The sequence below is a fragment of the Lepidochelys kempii genome, chromosome 2 (assembly GCF_965140265.1).
Source record: "Lepidochelys kempii isolate rLepKem1 chromosome 2, rLepKem1.hap2, whole genome shotgun sequence".
Classification (NCBI taxonomy): Eukaryota; Metazoa; Chordata; order Testudines; family Cheloniidae; genus Lepidochelys; species Lepidochelys kempii.
In genome coordinates, this window is record NC_133257.1 from 211,648,028 (window position 1) to 211,675,935 (window position 27,908).

Below are 27,908 nucleotides of genomic sequence, written 5' to 3' on the forward strand. Positions count from 1 at the left end.
CCTGTACTAAGGGCCCCAGACTTTGACAAACCGTTCCTAGTAACCACAGATGCATCCGAGCGTGGTGTGGGAGCAGTTTTAATGCAGAAAGGACCTGATCAAGAATTCCACCCTGTAGTGTTTCTCAGCAAAAAACTGTCTGAGAGGGAAAGCAACTGGTCAGTCACTGAAAAAGAATGTTATGCCATTGTCTACGCTCTGGAAAAGCTACGCCCATATGTTTGGGGACGGCGTTTCCACCTGCAAACCGACCATGCTGCACTAAAGTGGCTTCACACCGTCAAAGAAACTAACAGAAAACTTCTTCGGTGGAGTTTAGCTCTCCAAGATTTTGATTTCGACATCCAACACATCTCAGGAGCTTCTAACAAAGTGGCTGATGCACTCTCCCGTGAAAGTTTCCCAGAATCAACTGGTTAAAATCGTCCTTGAGATGTGGAAAATATTGTTAGTCTTTATGTACTTGGTAGTATATTTAGAGATGCATGTGTCTTATTAACTCTGTTTTCCTAGAGCTCCAGGAAGAAATCCCAGCCAGTGTTTCACCCTAGCTGAGATTTGGGGGGCGTGTCATAAATATAAAGGGAAGGGTAAACCCCTTTGAAATCCCTCCTGGCCAGGGGAAAGCTCCTCTCACCTGTAAAGGGTTAAGAAGCTAAAGGTAACCTCGCTGGCACCTGACCAAAATGACCAATGAGGAGACAAGATACTTTCAAAAGCTGGGAGGAGGGAGAGAAACAAAGGGTTTGTGTGTCTGTCTGTAGTCGTCTTGGCCAGGGACAGAACAGGAATGGAGCCTTAGAACTTTTAGTAAGTAATCTAGCTAGGTATGTGTTAGATTATGATTTCTTTAAATGGCTGAGAAAAGAATTGTGCTGAATAGAATAACTATTTCTGTCTGTGTATCTTTTTTGTAACTTAAGGTTTTGCCTAGAGGGGTTCTCTATGTTTTTTTAATCTAATTACCCTGTAAGATATATACCATCCTGATTTTACAGGGGGGATTTCTTTATTTCTATTTACTTCTATTTTTTATTAAAAGTCTTCTTGTAAAACACTGAATGCTTTTTCATTGTTTTCAGATCCAAGGGTTTGGGTTTGTGGTCACCTATGCAAATTGGTGAGGCTTTTTATCCAACATTTCCCAGGAAAGGGGGGGTGCAAGTGTTGGGAGGATTGTTCATTGTTCTTAAGATCCAAGGGTCTGGGTCTGTGGTCACCTATGCAAATTGGTGAGGCTTTTTACCAAACCTTGTCCAGGAAGTGGGGTGCAAGGTTTTGTGAAGTATTTTGGGGGGAAGGACGCGTCCAAACAGCTCTTCCCCAGTAACCAGTATTAGTTTGGTGGTGGTAGCGGCCATTCCAAGGATAACGGGGGTAATATTTGTTACCTTGGGGAAGTTTTGACCTAAGCTGGTAAAGATAAGCTTAGGAGGTTTTTCATGCAGGTCCCCACATCTGTACCCTAGAGTTCAGAGTGGGGGAGGAACCTTGACATCTCCTTGCATCCTTCTCTATCCTACGAACTCTCTTGCAGGGCCAGAAACAATATAGCCCTTTACTTGTATTGTAACTTTGCATATTTCTGAACTTACCATACACACTGTATTGCATTATGAAACAGGGCTGGTTTGGGCACTTTTGGCGTTGAGTAATACATGATCCACAGTTTAGCAATCCACCATCCTTGTAATGATGCACTCTTTCTCCAAAGAATTGACTCATGGAGCCGTGCCTCTTACTGTGTACCACATCATTAATGTACATATACAGAAGAGGGTGGCTATTACATTGAATTTCTCAAGCCTGAAATTTCTCGAGCATGTGAAAGCACCAGCATAGTCCATAGGAATATTCATCTTATTCACATTTTTCTTTCTCAGATATCTATTTTTAGAAAATGCATTGAGTGGGTTCTTGCACATCCACAACATCCAGTCTGTTACTCTCGTCACACTGTAGTCATTTACTTTAAAAAATCCATGTTAATTAAATCTATCCTTAAATAAGAAACTACCTGAATGATCACACTAAAACGGGTTTCAGAGTGATAGCTGTGGTAGTCTGTACCAGCAAAAACACCGAGGAGTCCCTGTGGCACCTTAGAGACTGACAAATTTATTTGGGGATAAGCTTTCGTGGGCTGGAACAGTAGGGGGAAATTAGGTTTTGTAATGACCCAACCACTCCCAGTCTTCATTCAGGCCTAATTTGATGGGAACACTTCAATCTCTTGGGTCACGCAATAACAGGCCTAAAAGTGGCAATTCTTCAACAGAAAAACTTCAAAAACAGACTCCAACAAGAAACTGCAGAACTGGAATTAATTTGCAAACTGGACACCATCAAATTAGGCCTGAATAAAGACTGGGAGTGGTTGGGTCATTACAAAGCCTAATTTCTCCCTACTGTTACTCACACCTTCTTGTCAACTGTTTGAAATGGACCACTCTCATTACCACTACAAAAGTGATTTTTCCTCTCTTGGTATCCTACTGTTAACTGAATTGTCTCATTCCCACTTGGTAAGGCAACTCCCATCTTTTCATGTGCTGTGTACTTATAGCTGCTACTGTATTTTCCACTCCATGGATCTGATGAAGTGGGTTCTAGCCCATGAAAGCTTATGCACAAATAAATTTGTTCGTCTCTAAGGTGCCACAAGGATGCCTCGTTTTCACACTAAAACAGTTCACATGAGTTAATCTAGCCAGCCACTGGATGGCACAATTGCTCTACCTAAATAATGCTAAACCAGTTTTTCTTTTACTGAATAAATTATTTGAACAAATAACATGAACAGTCTCAATTTGAACTACTTCTCTTAAAAACAATGTAATAAATGTAAGTGCAAAACCAACAAGGTACAGCAAGGAAGAAACACAGTTGTTTGAATCCATAAGTGTATATAATATTCTGCAAAAAATACTAATTTTAACAAATTAAAAAAATCATCAATTATTTGAGCAATAGACAAATGGCAGAATTCTGCTTTCGTTTACACCCATGCAGCTTCGTTAATTTCAAGGGAATAAACAAAGGCAGAAACAAAGACAGGTGAGTCTTCAGTGGCAATACAGAAGTTTAACAGAATGAAATTTGGCCTGTTTATTATCCTAAAAAAGTATTAAAATTCATAGGACCTAATTCCGCTCTCATTGAAGTCAATGGGAATTTCACAGTTGAGTTTACTGGGACTACGATTTGGCTCCTCATGTTTCGAGAACCTTATTTATTATGCAATATACAACACAAACTATTTTATCTAGCTGCATAGGTGCTAGAACTAGGAGTCCTGCGGGTGCTACCACAGCCTCTTGGCTTGAAGTAGTTTCTTTCACATACAGGGTTTACAGTTTGGTTCAATGGCTTTCAGCACCCCCACTGTACAAATTGTTCCAGTGCCCCGCCTTGCTGTGGTTTCTTTTTTTTAAAAAAAGCGAGAAAGATGTGAAATTGATTTGACATATGCTGTGGTATGGAGGGTTTAGATTATAGGCTACTACAATGTGGTGGGCTATTGTGTTATTGGGAAGGGAAAATTCTATAAGGGTGATGTTAGGGGGCTTATTCCTTCACCCACTTACTTCCCTGGTCCTTCTCGCATGAACAGAGAGCAACAATACCCGAAGTCCAAAGGTGCAAACAATTCGATGTTTATTGGGGTGAACTTCCAGCAAGCATGATTCCAGTTTCCTTCCTTAGTATCCTCCTTCCCAGCTCTGACACCACAGAGCCTTACACCTGTGTCCCTGTTCCCATTCCTACCCTTAGCCAAACATGATTCCAACTTCCTTACTCCCATTCCCTGTTCCCATTTCCCCCTTTAGCAAAACATGATTCCAATTTTCTTACCCCCATTCCCTTTTCCCATCTCCCCCTTTAGCAAAACATGATTCCAATTTTCTTACCCTCATTCCCTTTTCCCATCTCCCCCTTTAGCAAAACATGATTCCAATTTTCTTACCCCCATTCCCTGTTCCCATCTCACACACCCACATGCCTATGCCCATGCCCACCCCCACCCCCACCCACACCCACTCACTTCCTCATTGACTACAGATTATATAGTAAAACTTGAGTTCTGCTTAGCTATACCTTAACCAATCATTTTCCTGAAATTTAACTAACCAATCCTAACATATTGTAACATGATTATGTAACCAATTATATCCCACCACCTTAATTAGTTTACACCCAGCAAAATTAATTATACAGCAGACAGGAACAATCACAGAACCAGAGAGATTATACAGACAAACAATAGCAAAGTGGGAACTATAATGACAAAACAATACAGAAGTGAGGATTTCACATCCCAGCTATTGATAAGTGAGTTCTTGCCAGACAGGATGCTATCAAACTAAGTTTTCTTTTACATTTTCTAGGCACTTCCCTTTCTCTGGAGGTGATAGGAATACAGTCCTGTCCTGATAGTGCCTAACAGCCCAATAGCACCTTATTTCAATGTGACTAGTGTGACTAGTTTGGAATGTGAGGATGTGACTGTTCACTTCCCAGCTTATGGCTGCCTCTGCTGCTTAGCCAAAGGCCTTAGCCTAAGAACAGGGCCTCAGACTGTCACAGTAAGAGAAGGCCCTTACACCAGCAGACAGTGATTTTGATTCTTTCTTTTATACCTCTATAATTAGCCAAGTGATAAGAATACACCTAAATTCTTAGAGTATAGGCCTTTACAGACAGGCCTGAATATCTATATCCTAACAGGTGACAATTCATCCCTGTGTAGCACAATGCCTATGCACCACAAATCTCACTTAAGATCTCAGGTTTAAGTGTAACTAAAGAGGGGCATAGTCCTTGTGTTGAACCTCCGCACAAGGGTGAATTTCGCCAGCAGGCCCTGCTCTTGGAAGTTGTATCTAATGGGTGTATTGCTGACTTCAGTAAGGTGCATGAGAACAGGTGTCTCCTCACACAAAACAAGAAGTGGAGTCTAAGTGTTTATGACTTTAAATTGATTGGTTTTAAAATTTGTAAGGCACCTAGAATCCCAGACAGGTCCTGTAAAAATGAAAGGAAATAAATATAATCATGAAGTTGTAAAAACACAAAGCAACTATGGAGATTGAGAATAACTCAGAATTTACAGGTGGAAACAATGACACATGGCCAGTTTAGAATCCCAGAGTCTCCCAAACTGTAACAAAGCAGATTTTTAATAGGCATAATTCAGAAACAGATGAAAAAACAGTAGTTATATGAATATCTAACCAATTCAAGTGTGGAGGAGGGATTCCTTGATGAGGAAAGGAGTGTTCCCTTGAGATTTGAAACCACTGTGTAGAACTGAAAAAGCCCATGTTAAATACTACCAAATACTCCTTTACAGATCCAAGACATTACTGTTAAGTAATAGCTTGTTTTTCATCATGAGAACAGTCCTTTTTTAATAGAAATAATGATATTATTAGAATACAATTGCTGCACTAGTTGATGCTGTTATAAAAGGTGTATTGGCCATACTTCATGGTAGATTTTTCCTGCGAGTTTACCATTTAGAATCAAATTCTATATTCAGTTCATAAAACAATGCTCATTTTTAAAGGAATAGAATCAATTAACAATACATTTCTCTCTCTCTCTCTTTCTCTCTCTCTCAAAAAAAAAAGAAAAAATCAATTTCTTGCAATTTCCCTGCTCCACTGGCACAAATTGAACCTGAAACTGACAGTGCTGGCTAGTGGATGATTACTCTAAAGTAGTAGACTCCTAGGGTGGCATAGATCCCATGCATTGTAGAGGATGATGTTGCAACTTCGCAGTGTCACCGAGTCACTGTATAAATCAATGTGTTGATTTACGGTACTTGTACAACAATTGGGAAGATAACAGTTGATACAGAATAAATATACTAATTTATTCTCTGGGCTTCACTGATACCACAAACCGCAACTGATTCCTTAGTGTGAATTAAAGCACATGTTTACTTACAGCCAGGTGTTTACAATGCATATATTTTGGGCCTGATTCACCTGCCATTACTCCAGCTTTATAAATAAGGGTCAATCAAATTTGAAGCTGTGAAAATCATGTCACAGACTGTGAAATTTGGTCTCCCCCATGAAATCTGGTCTTTGGAGGCAAGCTCTGAAGGCAAAGTGGAGATCAGTGGCTCATGGCCCGGCACCTAGCTCTGAAGGGAGCACCGCTGCCAGCAGCAGCATGGAGGTAAGGGTGGCAGTACCGCCCCCACCAATAGGCTTGTGACCCCCTTTTGGGTCTGGGCCCCCAGTTTGAGAAATGTGGCTGAGAAATCACTTTTATGGCTTGGTCATGGCATAAACAACACATTTCACAGACGTGTTACACATCCACAAAATTTGCTATTTATGCTGTGACCCTAACCCATGAAAAAAGTGGGATTTCTCCGAAATTTATGTTATGCTTCTGCTCTTTAATCTTTAAGTGTTTATCTTTTTAAACGTTCACAATTATTAACTATTCAAAGAGTTAAGGATTTTCACTGACTCTACTCTCTATGTTGCCAGGGAAAATGAATTGCAGATTTTGTCCTTCCTACCATTGTCTAAGAAATAAACTTACTGGAATATTTTACAAAACACAAATATTGAGCAATTTATTTGGGGCTCTTCATCTCTCTCAATGTGCATTACAGCATGTGAACATTCTAATTATCCAGCAAATGAACATAGTGTCCACAGTTACCTCCTTATATGAGCTCCCCCCTAATATGGCTACACCCTTCAGGCTCCTGTGCTGAATTAAGTCCATTATAAATATTGGGAGAAATCCTGAGTTCATTACAAGTCAATGAGAGATATGCCATTGACTTTAATGGGAGCTAGGATAACACCCTCCCTCTTTATTTATAATACAAAGTGTTAGACGACTTTAGGACATGCACCTCATTAATACAAAAATGTTGCATTCCCAAAAACAAAAATTAGGCCTGGATCCAACAATTGATGGCACGGACTGGGCACACCTCTGCATCCAATTGCAGGATTGGGGCTTTAAAAGGAGAAACATTTTTTTCAGCAATCAGTTTGTGAAAAGGATTCTATTTCTGAGAAGTTTTATCACATGACCAGAAATTTCATCTGCGATCTTGAATTCTATCATGTCCCCATATCAAGTAATTCAATGAAGCAAATGCCATGGTCTGCTGGCTTATTGTAGTGAATCAAATGTCCAAAAATGGAATGTGGGCCTCACCCTTTAAAATGTGGCCATGAAACAGAAATATACTTGGCACCTGTCCAAATCCCACATTTGCACATGCAGCCCATGGGATTACACACCTACTCTAGCTACCCAGAAGTACAAGCAAGAGCAATTTTTGGCAGGTGTGGCCATTACATCCATGTTTGGAAATTTGGTCCAATTCATTTTAAAATACAAAGAGGAAGGTTCAACTTAATATACAAATCGGGCTAATAATACACGGTTCCAGGATACGTTCAGCTTGTGCACTAATTTTGGACTCCTAGCTTCTTCGTCATAACATTTCCTCTCCCTATCTGTCAAATGGAGTTTAAATGAACAAATAAATCCCTAAGTAAAACAGTCACCAAGAAATCAAATACAATTAAAAATCTTTGCCCACCTCACCATACCCAGCGTTAGTATGATACATTATGAAATAAACAGTAAACTGTACTGCATTGTCAGTCACTGAGTTCTTTACTTTTTTCAAAATATGGAATTAAAATTAGTCCAGTTTCAGTTTAAATTGTCCATCAGCTGGTCACTTTAAAACAAAGTATATTCATTTTGTAAAATATATCCAGTTCATGTTCTGTTTGTCTGTTGAGGGAATTATGCCACCTTAATTGTTGTTGTATCTGAGTGCCTCTTTGTATAACACTACTGTAAGTGGTACTATGTTTTACACAGTTTATAGCACTCCTGTGTTGGAGTCTTATGTTTAATAATTAAAGGTAGCTTTTACCCTGTAATTTGATGATTAAATACAGTAAAATGTTGTGCAATGGATTAAACTTTCTTGTACTTATACTTTTCTCTGCCAGAATGGATTTTTTTTTTATAAATCATCAGTCAGCAACTAAAGGCCCAACACTTCCTCCCAATTACACACATGCAGTTGCTTTCACGTCTGAAGTTTAAGAGAGAAGGATTTGCCCCTTACAATTCCATTTCAATAAGCAAGATGTTACTTCTACACTACAATAGTTCAAGCAATGTTGCAGAAACCCTGAAAAAAACAAAACAAAACACTTTTCTATGACCTTGGGCAACACATACGCAGTTCTGGTTTCTATTGTGTCTGGACCAAGGTTTCTATATGGAAAAACTAAACTGTTTTTTCCGAGTCTACTCAGTGCATGTTAGTTATGGCCTGCAGCCATACCATCCTGGATTGTGGCCTACTCCAGATCTTAATGGGGTCGGTCCTGTTTATCACCTCAATGAGAAACCACCAAGAAAACACACCATTCAGTAGGAAGTGATGTTAGTGGAGGTGGCATTCTTCCCTTTGAGTCAGTACTATTGCGCAAAATGTCCCACCAGCAGAGGAGTAGGGGACACAGTGCTGATGAGATGAAAAACTATGACCCTTACCACTTGTGCTCATTAAAGAGTCCATATCAGTTTTCTCAACATCAGAGTTGTTAAGCCCAGTGTACTCCCTACATTTCGCTATGTGTAATTACATTCTAGCTACTTAAATTCCATCTGCAGTTTCAACTGGATAAGCAATTCTTCATATCATCCTGTCCAGAAGTATTGTGTAGTGTTACTATGCATAAACAGCTATTGCAGTCCAACATATAAACATCTGCATTTGAGTAGGGGGTGATATAATTTATGTTAAAATAAACCAACAAAACAAACAAAAACCCTGACACAGGTATATCCAAGCATAACTCAGCTGAAGACAACAGTGTTGCTATAGATCAGTGGCTTCCAACCTGTTGTCTGCAGACCCCTGTGAGTCTGAAGACTATGTCTAAAATTTCCAAAGGGGTCTACCCCTCCATTTGAAATTGTTTAGAGGTCTGCAAATGAAAAAAGGCGGTAAACCACTGCTATAAATTAACATTAGTGTCACAGAGAGCAGAATTTGGCTTATAATTTGTAAAAGTGCTTTGGGTTCCTTTGGGCTGAGAACTTGCTATTTATATATCATGTTCTTTTAATGTAACACACTGAGTTTGCCTGTATAAAAATTGAGCAAGACATAGACAAGTCAAATAAAAACTTAAGACGTTAAGATAACGTCCTTCTGATTGTAAAGTTAGATTTGTAAATTCTCCAATTGGTATATGCAGATTCCCCATACAGATTTAAGCACAGATAGAGGAGAGAATAGACTTTTTTAGGCTTTGTCTACACTAGAAAGTTTTGGTGCTTTAACCATGCTGATATGGTACAACCTCCCCGTCTAGTGCTGATGGAATTACACCACTAAAAAGTGCAGACAAATTCAAGTTAGAAATAAGGCATTTTTAACAGTGACGTTGATTAACCATGGGAACAATCTACTCAGGGAAATGGTGGATTCCCCATCTTTTGAGGTCTTCAGATCCGGACTGGATAACTTTCTAGATGATGTGCATTGGTCAGACACAAGCTATTGGGCTGAATACAAGGGTAACTGGGTGAAATTTAATGGTCTGTGTTATACGGGTCAGACTGGAACTGGATGATCTAATGCTCCCTTCTGGCCTTAAAAATCTGTGAAAAACTTACTCTGGTTCAGGAAGTGCAACAAAATGTAGTGGTATAATGCCTCCACAGTAGGGTTTATACCAGCATAATTATATTTGTCAAATAAAGTATAAATAAATAGATAAATAAAATCAACCCCCATTGCCCCCCAAACCAGCAAAGTTATAGTGCCATAATTTTTTTGTGTGAACCATGCCTAAGCAAGCAGTTTTACCCTCTGAAAATTTGGGAATCCGTATTTATTTAGTATAAATTATATTTGCAGCCAATTTAGTAAGATGGAAGAACCCAGGGACTGCTTATCCTTGCATAAGTGGATAGTGTCTAGTACCTGCTCTACTACAAATAATAAAAAGTAATAGTGGGAAATTGCAGCTTTACAAAGATTTAGCTGCTACAGATGTAATTTCAATAAAAATGGCAAGCAGACGAGTAAAATCCTACACATTTGTTTTTATTGTTGCTGAAGATGGCAATAGAAATGATCTTGTTTGTATTGAGACTCAGTTGGGAGGGGCTGCATAAGTGAAGTTTTCTCATATGCTCTAAGAGCAAATATTATGCGATTTATCCTCAGAGCTATTTGGCAATTCCAAACATGCTGGAAAACCTTACACTATTACAGAGAAACATTTTCTACATATTCTCGTGCATGTGTGTGTATGCATATATATATATATATATATATATATATATATATATATATATATATATATATATATATATATATATAAACTTCTTAAAGTGATACGTATAGCATTCCTGACAGATGCAAACCCAGACCCTAATCAATGTAGCCCAGTGCCCTCTTTCTGGGCCTTGTCTGCACTGGAGATCTGTCCTGATTTCAGCCATTAGAGGCCAGCCATAAATAAAAATGAATTGGTGTAACCCCCTAAAATGGAGACAAGCAAAGCCACTATTTGCACCAGTGGGACTTACCCTTGCTGAAACTGACCAACTATATCAGTGGCTGGCCACTGATGGCTGAAATAAGGACGGATCTCCAGTACACCCAAGACCTTACTTATAAAAGGGGTGAGCTACACGCACAACTGGCTACCAATAACTGGAATTGGAGCAAATAACATTTGGTCTTATTTTGATGTGTAATGTTTTTGGCTGGAGGTGAACCTGTGGAGTTGTATTTCAGATTATCCATTGGGACTTAGGTCTTTCTGCAGAAACATCATAATTATACTTCAAAGATATTCCCAATAAGGCAGATGATCACTGTAATTTCACCAGATGAAATGACACTGGCACCTCTGGGAGGCAAAATGATGTATGTTACGAGAAAAACATGCAAGATAAAGAGCTGGCTAGCTTTTAGGCGAACACTACGGGCAAACCATACCTTCAGCTATGCATGTGCAATTCCCATTGAAGTTAGAGGGATTTGTACATGCCTATCAGCAGAATACGATCTCTTGTTTTAGATATCATTGTGCTGAATTTACTTACTTCTTCAAATGGACAGGATTTGGCCCTTTAAGTAGACTTTCATAAATGCAAGTCCCCCTTCCCATTGTTTTCATACTCAAAGTAAAACAAAAGTGGAAACATATTAATTAAGATTTGTATTTAGGATGGCATTGCCTCACCTTGCAAGGGCCTCCACACTTTAGCCCCAAGTTAATTCCTTTATGAAGCCTCAGTGGTTTGGACTGCAGAGAATCTTCTAAGGGCCTGCTGCAGGGGGATAAGAGTTGCTCTTCATGTGAGCACCATAATCACTCTGGGTTTTTTCTTTTTCTTGCCTATCCATTTCTCAGTACAGTATCACTAATACAAGCTAGTGTTTTGGACCCCCACTGTATAATACTAGCATACTGTTCTATAAAAAGTGAAGTGCTTTGGGATCCTGTATGATGAAAGGTGCTATAGAAAGTTGAAATATTATATTGGTCTACATTAATCTTCATATTTTAAAGGTTATTATAGTCAGCCAAAGAGACATTTCACAGTGATTTAATTTAAAAAAACAATTGATTTAATAGTCTCACTTTGTACCCTAATCTTTGGGTTTACTGAGATTTCTGATTCACTTAGAGTTTATTCTGGATGTTTCAGGGATACCTAGTGATGAGTCTCACTTGTGATTTTAAATTGGATATAACTGCAGTAATCCAGGCACTGTAGTCATAACAAAATTATAACACTGCCTTCACTGCCAAAGTTTGCAAAAGAATAATAATTCCTTTATCTCAAAGGCCACTGCAGGCTTTAATTCACTGGCAAACACCCACATTATGCTAAGAGAGACATAGTAACCAGGTACTGATCAAATAAGCAAAAAGAATTTGGCAAGTTAAGGTACTTAAATTCTGTGTGAACTAGGTCACTACTATTCAGCATCAAATTGCTCATATGAGATTAATTAAATTTAGTAACTCACTTTGCCCCATGAAGATTTCTGTAGTGTTGCTGGAAGCATGGCCCATTTGATGAATTTTTATTTTTCAAGAAAATATATTATATATTTATATTCTATATTTATTTCTTATTCATATACTTAAGAAAAAGTAACTAACCAGGAAAGCAGGATCCTTTTAGGAAAAAACCTGAACTACTAAACTGCACATTGCATTACAGTTTCAAGTAGTTCTATTGCAACCTCTCAGTTTTCACTGAGACAAACAGAGATAAATCTAAAATGCAAGAAACATGGGAGTGGGGAAGCACAAATGAATGCTTCCCAATCCAATCAGGGACATCAAATTAGGCAACAAATGAAGTTTTTCATTTTTTGGTCTGCAAAATAAAAATAAATATTTAAGAATTTTGCTTTTTACATTATTAGAGAATCTCAAAAGATTTTACAAATACTAATTGATGCCATCATTTCTGTAAATCAGATATAATTACATTATACCCACTTTCAGAGGCAAGATTAAGGACTTGATTTTCAAACGTGATAAAGCACCGATAGTTCTGACTTACTTCAACTGGTATTTTGGGTGGTTAGCAATTAAATCTGGCCATGTTAAATGATTGCCCAATCACACAGAGAACAGTTAGTGAGCAAGCCAGAATTCCCAAATCCTAATTTCATGCTTCAACCACTTGATAAGAATTTTCTCCGTTGGAGCTTTGGAGACACTTGAAACAAAACATAGAAGAAAATCTTAAGTCAAGGCTAATATAAAATCATTGAAACCAAAAGGGTCTGGCTCTTTGGCTGGAACTTGATCCAACTAATTTTTATATTTGACAATATGTAACACAGTAGATGGTCTGTTTTCCTCTTTCATACAACAACACATTTTCTTAATAGGAAATTCAACTTTCTGCTGGTTTGCAGAACAGTCTGCATAAGCATTCTCCCTCATATCTATTCTTGAAGAATGAGAAAACATTGGCCTCCTAATTGTCACATACAAGGTCACACTTTCAAAGTCCTGTCCAATAACTGAGCCATGGAAAATATGCATGTACCCATTTCACATGCAAAATTATTTTCTCCTTTAAGTGAGTAAACTCCATGTATTCCCATGGGCACAGACAGATACACAGCGAAATTTCATAGTTACACAAATGCATGTTTATGCTCACTCACAGCTATGGTATTTGATGGGTACTTTGAACATTGTGTGGCATATCCATTGCAGAGGCCATGAAACAATGGGACCCACAGACTACAACTTAGCTGGAGAATCCCCCTGTTTGCTTTAGGCTGGACAGTCCCAAAAGAAACTACTGTCTCTTTTCCATGATGCAAGACACCCAGAAGGCTGTGGCTGCAGAGCAGGTCAAGTTGACCTATTTGAGAGTCACTGTGCCCTGCACAATAGACTTCCTTCTCTCTCTCTCTCTCTCTTTCTCACACACACACAAATTACCAACATTGCTGAGAAGGCCCTTTGTGTCAATGGTGAGATATCTGCAGTGAGTCCTCCTCAGTGGTGGAAATCACGTTCTCCATCAGCCAAATTAAGACCTGTTTCGAGCGCAGTTCTGTTCATTTCAATGGAGCTGCACACTCTTTTACAGCAGTAATGAATCTGGCCAAATGTGTTGGTTTCTGTTTGCTAATTAAAATTTGACTGAATTTAAAAATATATTGGAGAGCGTCCCTTCAGTAACTGATACCTGAATGATTTGTTTTGCTGGTAATAGTTTTATTGCATCTTTATTTACATTCACAAATGTTATTACAGAACAATAACATTCATACTTTGGGGCATTGTTTGGTTTGAAGGCAAGAAAATGATCAAAGGCCAGATGATGATCTGGGCTGAGTGGAAAGCACAGAAGCTGAAGCGGAGCATGACGCACTCTCCCAATGCAGCCTTGGGAGGCCGGTGCGTGCTGTGTGCCCACTACTCCCCATGATGGGGAACACATCTTATTTACTGGGTTAGCTAAACATTTAGGCGTCAGTTCTTTGGATGTGCCCACACATGCACACTCTCCCAACAGCATCAGTGGGAGCTAGCAGCTTCAGCACCACAAGTTATTTGCTCATGCTTACAATACCGGAGACATCACCCTCTCAAACAATTTCAGGCCAGGCAAGTTTCCTATATAATCAAAGTTTTATTTATTTTGTACATTTTAAATGTTTTGTTATAAACCCAGAGTTTCAAGTGCATATTTCTAAGGTTCTTTTCTTTATTGCAGATCAACAAAATAACCCCCCCGCAACACCCTTCAGAATCTGCTCTTCTGCTAGTAATGCTCAGCTTGATAACAGCTTCTTCTCCTCTCTCCCCACTCCCATTGATCCCTTTTCAGTTGCTACAGTGCCACCTCATAATCCAGATCTTTACTCAAACCATCACTGTACTTTTTAGCACAGATCTGTTTGGACAGATCTCTCTCTCTCACTCACACAGACACAGACGACTTATACTTCTTTAGGTATGTTGGGTCAAATCTTGCCCTTAGCACAACGGGAATCACACAGAGACTGAAATTACACAGTAGGGGAGTACACCTACATCACTGTTGTCAAAGAAGTAGTTGAAGTCACGGCCTCTTTCATCCCTAGGCTCTAGAGGCTGTAAGGGAGGTTTCCCTCCTCTTCTGAGAGCTTGAACTACAAGCTTGTTTCTTGTCAAGGGGATCTGCAAAACAATACAAGTAGCATTAGATTAGAGCCAAACCACCTTAATCCCAATTAGGGTCACTGACTGTGCAATGAGGTGAATGTCGTGAATAATTATAAGATATTATATGCTGTAATGGTGCCAAAAACTATCACTATGTGTACAAATAACTGTGTAATCGTCCAGTTTAATAGCTGCATTTCACATCCTGTGTAGAAAAAGAGAAAGGCTTCATAAAGCTCATTTACCATCATTCCACAACAGGGGTGAGGACTGGGAGGTGCACAACATAGCTTAGTACCAGGACCACTGTCGTTAATGGGGAGAGGGCTTTGTAGGTGCATAAGTTTATTTGCTATAGCCCATACTTTGCCTCTAACAGTTCCTCAACTTCGTCCTCTTCCACTGAAATTATGAAAATTGTGGTCATTGTTCTAGCTTTTGAAAGAAAAAAAAAGAGGTAAAATGATACATTTTTCCTTTTCTTAACATTCAGAACACTCTCTTCTTATGTTGCCATATATCATTTCCAAGGTTTCTCTCTTGCATTGCTGAGTCCAAGGGCTCATGTAAGCGACATACAGATTGTTATGAACACAGCAGCCCTTACCTGAATGCTAATTCTTGTCCTGGCACTGTTGTGCTATTTTCAATTAAGCAAAAACAGTTCTTGCCAGAATTAGCAATTTATGGTCATGATGAAAGAATGACTAAGGGCTAGGAAGTGATTATGTGAATCAAAACAGAGCTAAAAAGGTTAATTTTGGTGATGTCACATCATGGGCTAGTTTTGAAAACAGCTCTGCTCATTTAGACTTTCTTGGCCTCATCGGTCTCTATAGTTGATCAGGTATGTTCTTAAAGCATAGAAATCCTTTTCATGTCGACGGTTTGGCATACATTTTTGTAGGGAAACTATTATGACCAGAATCAACACAAGAACAAAGTGCATGTCCCTTTCACAATTTACAGACACTATTTTGACCAGTGTTAGTAAAGCAGCATAACTGTGTCCTATGAAGGTACAGATGTATGCTTAAAAGTATACCCCCATTCCAAGCCCACCCCAACAAGCCAATTTTTACCCAGAATAGGAACAATCTGTAGAGAGAGGGAGGAGGGATATTTTTAGCCACGTATTAATATTCAGATCATGCCTTCATGCCCTTAGCTATGCTATGTTACACTCCTTTGAGGCTCAGAGACAGTTTACTAAGTAGCGTCTCAGCAATGGTTTAGAGCACTAGCAGGAGCGCGGCTAGCACAAGTCAGGAAGGCTCACTTCCAGATGCAGCACAGACATGCCCAAAGGGGCCCGAATTCAGGGAGTCAGATACTGTTCCAACATACTCAATGCTGCCCAATTGTTTGCTGATAAATTCCTAGCTACACTGTCAGACAGAGTTCTGGACCATCATGTGCTTTCATATGTTTACCTAAACCTATAATCATGCTTCTTGAGATTTTGGTCCAGCACTCTTTATACAGTCCTATTCCATCATAGATCAATTCTAAGCAAACTCCTCTTTCCTTAACATAGTCCTACAAACGAACTACCTTTATATTCCTAGACGAAGCATTATAGTGAGGATAACAAATATTTTTTTACAGTATCAGTGATAAAATACGAGTGTATTACAAAACATGACACTCCACAGGGATGAAATACTGCTTTTTTATTTTATTTTTTTTAGAGAGCAAGTACAATAACGTTGCATTAACTTAATGCTATGTCATAGCTGTTAAAGCTCTGATAGAAAAATAAACATCTCACAGTACACTACAGTATCAATTCATTAATAAATATAATCAAAATAGAAGTTAGTAGTCAACTGAAATGAATAACCAGCTACAAAAGTATATTATTTTAAACAAAACAGAACGTTTTCGAGACAAATTTAAGTAGTGATTCATTTTAAAAATGTCCTTTCAAGCTGGAAATGAACAATAAGAGTTACACATCTATTAAAAACCTGCTTCCCTTCCTAAAATTTTCTATGTATCAAACTTTTTAAATCTAAAGAATTATTATATATTCACATACTTTATTTTTACAAAAGGCAGCACATTAAACATGAAGATAACCCCCATATTATATTATTAGTAATTGTATCACTACTTTGCTAAATGAGACACTTTAAAGTAGTTTTACTTTTTTAAAACAGTAGTAGTAAGCGTGAAATAGATCTCAGCACAGTGAATGTGTCTAAAACTAATGTGCTTGCAAACAGGAAAAAAAGGTAGGTAGCTGGGGTGAAGCCGTGGCCCCAATGAAAACTCCCATTGACTTGAAAGGGGACAGGATTTCAACTCACGTCAACACATGCCAGACATTTTACTCATTTTTTCCTAACTACGTACCTTGTTTCAAAAGCGTGCAACAGGAAAAAACAAAAAAAACCCCAAAAAAACAAAAACAAAGAGGAAATGCTAGCTGAAGAGGAATTTCTAAAGCAAAAGAATTTCCTGGACATTTATTTTCAGAAAGAATCATCTTGAACAACATTAAAAACATACTGGGCTCTAATTCTAAACTGGCTCACGCTCCATGCAACTGCACTGATTTGTCCCATTATATACAAGCTATTCCTGCTGGGCAATTTTAACCTATTGCTGACATCAATGTACAGTACACTCAAATTTCCCTTGACTTCTATCAGAGTTCTGGGTATAGAGCAATAGGTAAAAACAATAACATTCTTCCTAACTACTGCTTCATTATTGTTTACCATGTAAGTCTTATTTTTTATATTCCAAATGCATGGCATAAACGCTATGGAGACATTTCATTTCTAATTTGATTGGACAGTTTGCGTTTCATTCAGCACTGAATGATATAGTTCAGTGAATCAATAAAATTTCTTGCTCCACACCTTGGCATTTCCAACTAAAAATAAAAGCAGATGTTTTCTTTCAGAAGTGCATTTTTCTAACTGTGAATTGTACTGCTTCCTTAGGGCCTGCTCCAAAGCCCACTGAAGTCAATGAAAACATTTCCACTGACTTCAACGGGCTTCAGTTGAGGCTCATAGAGTCCAGTCCTACAACCCTACCTCAAGTAGTCCCTCTTAGTCAGTTGTCAACATTGCTCTTTGTGTTTACATTAGGGAACAGGGTTAGGTACAGAGGGTGCGAACAGCCTCCTCATCTATGCAGGGGCTGGACACAAATGGCCCTTACACTCTACTATGCACAAGGAATACCTTGTGAGTGCCTCTGCCAGTCGAGACTCTTCCAAGTATATGGGAAGGGGCATGGTTTCCTGCACTGGCTAGTAGAACAGGTTGGGCACAGAGGATGGATACTGTACTCTCCTTAAGGACTGCACACAAACCTCACTCCCCAAAGCTCTTGGATGCATTTTGCCTGCTTTAGACACTGTGCCTTGTCAAGCTCCTGCTAAGGCAGTACGTTTTTGCACATCCCTCAACTCCGAGCTGTGCCTTAAAAGGCATCATAAAACCCAACGAGGCTAACAGGAAGAGTAGGTGTTGCCTGAAAGTAAGTTTCACAGGTTCACTGCCGTAGTTAGCAACATAGTCACAATCACACACATATGGGAAAAAACTAATTCCCTAGTGTGACTTGAGACAACAACGGTATCATAATATTTTACCAGCTACAGAAAATTATTTCTTCTCATACAATACAAAACCATACTTTACATAGGAGATTTTCGAGCCATCACACTGAAAAAAATTAATACAATTCAAATAACTGATAACACATTAAGAATGGCTAGACAAATGCAGTTTCTTTTTAAGGTCCCCTTTAAATACTGCTTGTGAATATATAGGAGTATTTCAATCTGGCACAATGAAAATTCCACATACATCATGTGCACATTTTCAAAATGAACAACCCATTTCCCCATACTCATTTGTGACACTATAATAAATGTATTCATAGATCTTGGAAGTAATTCATAGAATTACAGTGACTCAGTGTCAGTGTTTTTTTAAAATCAGAAGTAATGAGCACATTTTTTACTGCATAAGCATCTGTCCTTTCTAAAATATACGCGAACAGGTAGTTAGAGATGAATAGGCTTCAGCCCTCTCTATGCTCAAGTGTCTAGTTTAGAACTGGACTAATTAAACCATTCATACAGATGTTTAAACAAACACCAACAATTTTTCTGCAGATGCTCATGTAAAGATTGTGCTTATGGGGCATAAAATAAAACAAATAAAACAAAAAACTCCCCAAATGACCAGTTAACAATACAAATCTAGTACCTGTGTGTATTTCTTTAATGAAATGTTCCGTATTTTGGAGATGGCCTACTGTCAAAATATTTGAAATTTGTTTAATTTTTCAGTGGGCTTACCTTTCTCTCATAAGCCTGTAGTGACTTTTGTTGAGGCCAAATTTTATATTTTTTGTTTGGAGAGAACACCTTAGAGACACAATATAAAGAGAAGAAATCATGATATGAACTATGGAGAACTATCTTGTTTACAATAACTCACACAGTAACTACTACACAAAGCACAACCACAGTACCGTAAGTGCTGATCAAATTTCTTGTGAATTATGGGGTAAGTGCTTTCTCATTTAAGGTTATGTGCAAATGGGAGCACAGATCCGCACCTTTGTGAGGCTTTTGTTGGGTCATTCCTCCTCTGCACCATCCCTTCTGAAAAGCAGGGCCAGTGGCCGAGGGGAACAGCTGGCAGGCAAAGCCACAGTTTCTCATGCATGGCAGCCATCCTTGAGAATCAGGCACCGTCTTGAGGATCTTGTTCTGCCTGACCTCCCAACAGGCCTTCTAAAGATTAGCTTTTGGCCTTCTGCATTGCTAGCAGCTAATTCTTTGTCAGTAGTCCACTCGTAACCTCCTCCATGGGACATTAACACAGTGGGAGGGGGAGTTACAACTGTTCAAGACAGCAGCAGCTTACAATGAAATTTATGTTGCAAAGTTCCACTGACCCGAGTGGAATATAATGCATTGAGCAGCTGGTCTGATGGCAACATGCTGGCGATGCCCCCATTTGAGTAGAGCCGCAGTTCCAACAAAGTGCAACAGGAAGAGAGAAACAGTTATAGGATGTATTTTGGAGGTAGGGAGGAGATGTTACCATAAAGACCCCTTTCTCTCCTGTATGTGAAGTCCCCAACTCCACTTGTGTTCCATAATTTGACACTTGTGAACAATGAAGAGAAGTTATTTTAAACAATTATAAGTTATTTTTACCAAATATATCACTTAACTATATGTTGTCTTAAGGGCTATTATACTTCATTCCAAGAAAATTAGGTTAAAAATCATATTCCATTATTTAAAGAATAGGTTCACATCTTTTGTGAAGCACATGAAATCTTTCAATTAAATAAACAGTTACTGATATCCAGACTGTACCCTGTTTCCTCCTCTCTTTAACAAGTTGTGACCGGAGCAATATTAAGTATGCTCATTTCTCATGGGCCTTTATTCTGTTCCCTGTAAAGTCAATGGTAATCATCCCATTAACTTTCACAGGAGGAGGACTGAGTCCCACACTGTGCAGTATAAAGAAAAATAATTCAAGTTAAATACAGTATAAAGTTTAAATGACTCAATGCCATATACTTTTCAATAATCTATAATTAACAAATAAAAATGAAGGTTATCATGAACACAAATAAAATCAGTGTAATGTATTCCACTTTCTAGTGAGACATTTTTAAGCTGTCTGAACTGAAGTTCAGATACGACTGTGATGTGTGACATAAAAATACTTAACAGAGGAGTTTAAAAGGTGCCTTATTAGGGGGAAGTATGTAGTGACTACCACTGATAGCTAGAGCTGTTAGAACAATGACAATGGACATTTTGAGCCATTGTCTTTGTAGGATTTTTTTTTTCAAACTTCTGTTTGATCAGTGTATTAGGGAATGCTCTCTGTGAAACACAATCCATAAAGCTGATTATCTATTCCAAATCCTGCATTCCTTTCACATGCACATCTCTCACAGATTTCAATGGAATTTACTTGTACAGAAGGAATGCAGAATTGGGAGAATTCATATTTCTCGTTTCTTATAAGTACCTCAACAATGTCTATTATGCTTTTTTTTTTAAATAAAGACTTCCCCCCTTTGTTTCAGTGAAAAAAATATTCTCTGCAATAGGCACAGATTAGTATTGAATATCAGTATTTAGCACTGATAACATACATCATCTCAGAGAATTTTTTGCCAACTAAATTTTAGTGCATATTTCAAAGAGGGTTACCAGGACTTCCTAACTTTACGACAACGTAAAACAAGCCAGTCTGACTACTGGCTGTGCACTTTATATGGCATATAGCAACAAGACGACAGCCTCCATTGTTGCAGAGTTTGTTTTATGGAGAAGCGGAGTGTCTTTGCACAATTTATTCTGTGTTACAAATTCTGCCCTCAGAAGCATCCATATTGGTCCCATTGAATCTAGGAAGGATCTTGCAGACTTCTGAACGCAGAATTTGAATCTACATTAGTCAATTCAACTAGTTCTCACAGGAAAATTCCTCTCCTTTTTTCTGTATTCTTTTTCTTCTTTTGAAGTTGACACCTTCACATCCTACTGGATACATATCCCAGTGAACAGCAACAACAATTTAGGTGGTTAAATAAAGGATTCATGCAAACTGATTCACTCAGCTAAAAAGTAGCAGATGTGGAAAAATCAGACATATCAGATATTTAACAAGAAGAGAGCCCTTATTTGGCAAAACACTGAAATGTAGCTAGCAGACCAAATACAGCCCTGGTGTAACTTAACTGTCTTCAATGCAGCTCCTCTTGCCAACCCCAGAGCTGAATTTAGCCAGAGTATTCCAGTCAGCTAAAACAAAAAACAAAACCACACAACAACAACTCTCCCCCTCCCCTTTTTATACTGACTCAATTTTCACATATCTTAATACATATATATATATATAAAAGCCTCTATTTTGGAACAAAGGGAATACTAAAATGTATACACTTTATCACATATGAAGAATAAACCCTGTTTAAGTGACATTATAATCTGTAGATTTTTCAAAATACCAGTAGTAACTAAGCACTCATTAATCCAGTTATTTTTGATAAGTAACTATAAGAAGATAAACTGATGTCAAAGCAGACAAAATCAGTGGAACTTCGAAAGGAAAACCAAAAAAGTTTTAAGAAGTATCATTTTTACACGTACAAGTACTCCAATAGCTCCATCTGTTGCCATAATGTACAGGAATGTTAATATTTTAATCACAGTTTTGCCCATTCCCACAGCGCACATCAATACTAGCTACATGTAAAGTGAGATCAGTGCTTTGTCACCCCTGTTCATATCTACATTCTATGCATAACTAAATAAATTATTTTACATTAAAGTGCTACACCAACACTAATGGTCTTGAACAGTAGTAATGCACATTTCTCTTTCATAAAATACAGCAGCCATAACTTCAAACATAGTCACATTACGTGACTATGCTTACATGTTGGTTTGTTACAGTATTCAAAAAATGCATGCCACAAAAACAAACAGTATCAGTCAAGACTCTTACACAATAAAAAATAAGATAGCTTTTTTAAAATTAGAAAATGATGGAAATAGAGATTTGCAGAAAACAGTCTTCAGAACTCGCACTTGTATGTTTCATTTAATCGTAACTTGCTGATGTCGATATTTATTTCTTCTGGTTTGTCACGTCTGTATGTTACTGTTCTCGTACAAACAGTAGGCAAAAACATCTTATCCTTGAAGGAGAAGATACAGTTTATCAACAAATAGCTAACACTTATATGCAAGCAAAAAATGTACTGAATATGATTTTCTCTAATCAATTACCTTCTTTGTTGCAGATGCTCTGTAATCTGACGAAGATTTAACTTTATTGCTATTCCACTGTAGAATTATCTGCCTGATGATAAGTACATTAAGCAACCCAATCAGAAATGTAACTATAAAGATTATGAAAAAGATTCTAAAGTAGCTTGAGTCAGAGAAACATTCTGCAATAAAAGGAAAACAAGAGTGTAAAACCTAAAATATTGATAAGGGCCATCCATTAAACAAGTTTGAATTTAACACTGCACATTAATTTAGCATAGCTTCACTAAACCAAATTCCTAAAATAACCCCAAATGATTTTACATGTGAGAGTATTTAATGAAGAAGGAATAATTATTCAGATTGCCATATGCAAACTATTTTTAAAATAGCTTTAGCAGGAAAAAAATTGCAATTAGGAAGATCCAGCTATATAGTCACAATTTTTTTTATTCTTTAATGTTACAGTAGCACCTAAAGGTCCCAACTGAAATCAGGACTCCATTGTGTTAGGTACCAGAAAACAGAGTAACAGATAGTCTCTGCCCCAGACAAGACAGACAAAGGGTGGAAGGTAAAACTCAGGCTGGTCACTTTCCCTCCTGCTCAGTAGTAAAGTTGGGAATAGAACCCAGATCTCCTGACTCCTAGTCCTATGCACTGCACCAAGCTGCTTCTCTCAATAGTCTTGGCCTCTAATGGTTTTAAAAATTGACAGATCCTTCTCATAAGTCCCAAATAGAATCACTGTCACTTTTATATGCCTCTTTAAAACTAAATGTCTACGTAAAGCTATTAACTGACAAAAAGTGATTACATATATGTAATTTTCTTTGCAGTTTGGGCCCTGTCACGTGAATGGGCTTTGGCTGTGTTTATTAATAGAGAAAGACTTTTACACGCCCTCATTACTTTACAGCTGTGTACACTTAAAGACGCATTAAAATGTTTCTTTGAGCTATGCGTTCTATTTCATTTGTTCAGCTCTGGTAATGTGAAATAATGTAAACATATGAGTAGTAGTAAAACAGATGGATACCATAATCGATTTCTGTAAATCTTTCTTTAAACATTACTGAGGCAGGATTCACTATTGGATGCAACTTCTCAAGGATCTGGGAAATCTGATTTAGCAATGCTTGCCAATCACATTTCCTGTTTTTATTTATCTTTCATTTTCCCTGAAGCAAAACATAAACTTTCTTCAAACAATCACAATCTACTTCTGAAGGAGAATATAAATGCTAACTAGAGCAAGGAATGTTATTACAGAAATATCTGTGCATCAGTGCCAAGTGTTAAATACATCATTCATACGAATATTTAAGCAGGACGATATCAGATTTAATTTTGTTACAAAATAACACGTCAAGATGTACCGCATTTTGCAGGGCTGAGGAAGGCATAGGGGAAGGGAAGAGTGGGGACTTTTTTACAATTAAGTATTAACTGTTAACTAAGGGGAAAAATTTATCCCAATGCAGAGGGCCTATACCAAATCCTATACATAACTTACACTCAATTTTAAAGATTTAAATGGTTCTTAAGTGATGCCTAGTGTGCTGTGTGAGTCCTCTACGGTGGGGGTGAATTTCACTATGAATTTTGATGGTTTTCACACTTTTATTAAAGTGATTAGGCAAAGCTAGGTTTTTACATACCTGATGCTGGATCAATATAATGCACCATATAAGCACATGAGGTTTTGCACTGGTCATGTGTAGTTTGTGATGTATTGTTAGAATAATGGCACTGAACACAATTCCTGAAAATGAACATATAAATATAGCACTTCACCACCACTATAACTTAACTGCATTTTCCTTAAACGATTAAATCAACAGAATAATTAGTGTGTTCAAATAATGTTCTCTTGCTGCTAGAAAAATACAGAAGCATTTATTTATTAATTTTGAGACATGCTGTCTCTCTCTTGCAATATTTTAACCCATTGTTATTTGCAGTGTTGTTGTAGCCAAGTTGATCCCAGGGTATTAGAGAGACAAGGTGGGGGAGGTGATATCTTTTATTGGGCCAAATTCTGTTGGTGAAAAAGACAAGCTTTCAAGCTACATAGAGCTAATAGAGTGACCAGAAGAAGAGCTTTGTGTAGCTTGAAAGCTTGTCTATTTCACCAACAGGTCCAATAAAAGATATTACCGCACTCACCTTGTCTGTCTACTTTAGCCCAACAACATTTTTCAAAACTATTTGGTGATAAGTAGTGAAGTAAAATAGTCAGATGCTGGCTCAAAGCCACCCGCCCCTGGCCCTGGACTACACCTTTCATGCTGTACATCTAAGGGGGTGCAGCACAGAATCTACCTTGTGGTTTCTTTAGCTATCAGATCCACAAACTCAACATGAGCTACTAAAATAAAGGTGGGTTCTTTCCCTTCATGCATCATCAATAGTAGTAACGATCCTGCAGTCCACTTATTCCCCCTTACACCACATTTTCACTGTGTTCAATGGGAGGCACAGGAATAATTAAAGGGAAACATTTAGCCTTGCAAATGGAATTCTTTTGATGATACATTAGGAAGAATAGATATGAGCACTTTCTCTGCGCAGGGCTGGGTCTGCATTGCCTACAGAAATAAAGTAGCAAACACCTTACTGTTGTCACTAAATGTCAACAGATCAGACTCTGAATACAAACAGGGAGTAGCTAATGCCATTTTTACTACTACTTTGAGAGTAGAACTGAACTTTAAATGACTACAGAAGACAAACATCAGTAATGTTACTACAAAAATGCAATTGACTTTTTAATTAAGTTGAGATAGATTGTTCAAAGGCATGGACACTAACTCCCTTTGACTTTCAGATATAACCCAGATATTCTATTTTCACATCATTCTGCCAAGTCTTAGCATTCACCTTTTCAGACATGGTCTGGGGTTTACCTCCAACAGCATGTACACTAAACAGCTCAGAATTCAATTGATAAATATCAATTCTTTCTATTTTTACTGTTTTCTTTTTTAGATGAAGAGTTAAATTGCCCACAATGGGGACTGCAGAAAGATGCAACATTCCAGCAGGAGCTTTTGGAAGCAGCGTGCCTGAGAGATTGGCAAAAGCCTTCAGCAGCATGTCGTTTTTGCTACAATCTTTGAAAGAGTGGATAATTTACTCCCCCTTGTTAGCCCAGCTCTACTGGTTAATGGGGACGGAGACACATGGCTAAGGCCTGATCTACATGAGAAAATTAGGCTGGCATAAGCACGTTGCTCAGGGGTGTGAAAACTCCACACTCCTGAGTAGCATAGTTTAGTTGACCTAAGTGCCTGCACAGATAGCACTAGGTTGACAGAAGAATTCTGTCGACCTAGCTACTGCTTCTCAGGGAGGTGGATTACCTACACTGATGGGAGAATCCCTCTCGTCAGTGTAAGTCGTGTCTGCAGCTGTGTTGCTGTAGTGTTCTGACTGGAGCCTTTGTCTCCAGGCTCATTCTTCCTTGTCTTATTTGGGGAGAGAGCACAAGGACAGGGTTGTGACTAATCTCTCTGCAAGAGTAAGCATTGCAACAGGATTGATCCCTTTCTACCTCTTTGCACATGGGAGCAGAACTAGTCACCCGAGGTATTCATCTTTAAAACTCAAAGCTGCACTCCCCCCCAGCCAGCCCCTGTAGATGATGTATTTAGAACCAAATTAATGAATATACTACCCTCCTTTATTACTCTGTTCCCAAAACAACAGTGTTCCCTTAACCATTTATGAATAGCCTTGTTTTCATTGGCAGGAATGTTATTTTTTATGTTTTAACCTTTCTGATAAAGGGTTAGCAATCTGTGTAGCAGATACCACTTTCAGACCATCTTTAAATTATTCCCGCTTAGTAATAATGCAGTGGGAAAATATGTTGCCATGATAATCCTGTATTAATGGAGAAATATATAAAACAACCATCTTGACTACAGTTAATGGGATACTGTTTTTTGTTTGTTTTTTTACTTGTAGTAAGTTTCAGTGCATTGCATGTGGATCTGAGCATGTCACCATGAATACCTTAGCTGCAGATGAACTGTACAGTCCAAGCCTCAATTTGAGACTCAAAGCTTCATGTTTAAGTAAGGTTACATTGAGAGTAAAATTCTAATATATACAGCATCTGAATGGGAATGTTCTGGGAGAGGTCAACACAACATTAAAAATGGAAATTAAGTCAAGTTATTAGAAACATACCTGTTTTCGTCACAGGCATTGTTACAAGTAGGGCAATATTCACAAAACCGGCCAAAACTCCTTGGATCAGTACACTCGCATTTTCCACATATGCATGCTCCTCTTCCACTGCAAATCTGGCCTTTGGAATTTATGCAGTGTTCTGCTGTCAATGATGAACATTGACAGCGGTCACCTTCCCAGCCATGAAAGCATTTACATTTACCAACTTCACATTCACCATTACCTGCAACATCAGAGAGTATATAAGTGTTGAGTTAAACCCCATCTGCCTTAGTAAGTGCACGTCTTGGATCAAGCATATTCAAAATCCTTAGCATTCTCTAGATTTCTCAGAATCGGAAACGATTAGAGTTAAATTTAGAAGTGTGAAATCCCTATTCAAGTTAAGCGTAGAAGATTTTAATAAGCAACTGTATATGGCAGTTGTTTCTATTTCAAATATGTCATCTTAGTTTTCCCTTATTAAAAAGACTCATGGGTATGCCAGATATTTAGACAGTTTGTTTAATAACTCACTAAGGAGGACCTTTACAACACTCCATTTGCAAACCATGCAGACAGCTTACTTAGATGGCCGATGTACTGACACGGAGAAACATAATTGTCGCTGTCCACGCAGCTCAGGGTAAGAGGAAGATCTATCCCATTATTTAATAGGTTGTATTGCCATTTGAGGTCAAAATGACTTTCTGTGTTTTTGTCTCAGATGCCTTTTTCTATGATTTCTCAGAAATGAATGAGTTAGAATGGAAAAAGTAAGTCAACCTAAGCACCTGTTTTGCTCATAACTTACTGAAATTTTCACCTTTCAGGCTGAAATTTCCCCAGCATGATATATACCTAACTTTTGGGGGGAAATCTGAAAAAAAGCAGTTACACTGTTCTCATCATACAATGTTATTCTGAAATTTTCTAAACAGGTCTCACATTAAAGCAGATAGAGTTAAAAAGGGCACATCTAGAAAGGAGATAGTTTTTAAGGATGAAAAACTCATTTTAGTGCTTTAGTGAAATATGGTTTGATTTGGTCAAGCTCTAAAGGTTTGAAAAAAATCATGTACAAATGGTAGTTTGTTTTTGTTTTTAAAGACAGGACTATAACAACCATCTCCTAGTGTTCTGAATGAAAGAGGGCTGTATCTAATTTAGAACCACAGTAACAACACCACCACCACATGTAATGAGCTCTGCTT

At 38.1% G+C, this 27,908-nt stretch overlaps 1 protein-coding gene across 8 annotated transcripts in view; it reads right to left on the reverse strand.

Annotated features, from left to right (window-relative positions):
* Positions 1-13,826: 13,826 nt before the first annotated feature.
* The window catches only part of ITGB8 (integrin subunit beta 8), a 75,226-nt gene continuing 61,144 nt past the window's right edge, over positions 13,827-27,908 (reverse strand). The window contains exons 11-16 of one of the 8 annotated variants that reach the window (XR_012157535.1): positions 26,713-26,938; positions 24,177-24,280; positions 22,534-22,697; positions 19,060-19,128; positions 14,978-15,134; positions 14,667-14,747 (exon numbers count right to left, since the gene is read on the reverse strand). Coding sequence is in view for 7 of the 8 variants with exons in the window: in XM_073333767.1 (XP_073189868.1) it covers positions 14,580-14,747; positions 19,060-19,128; positions 22,534-22,697; positions 24,177-24,280; positions 26,713-26,938 (731 nt within the window). In the remaining variant the exon portion in view is untranslated. The other 7 variants (XM_073333767.1, XM_073333765.1, XM_073333769.1 and 4 more) reach the window with 7 other exon arrangements.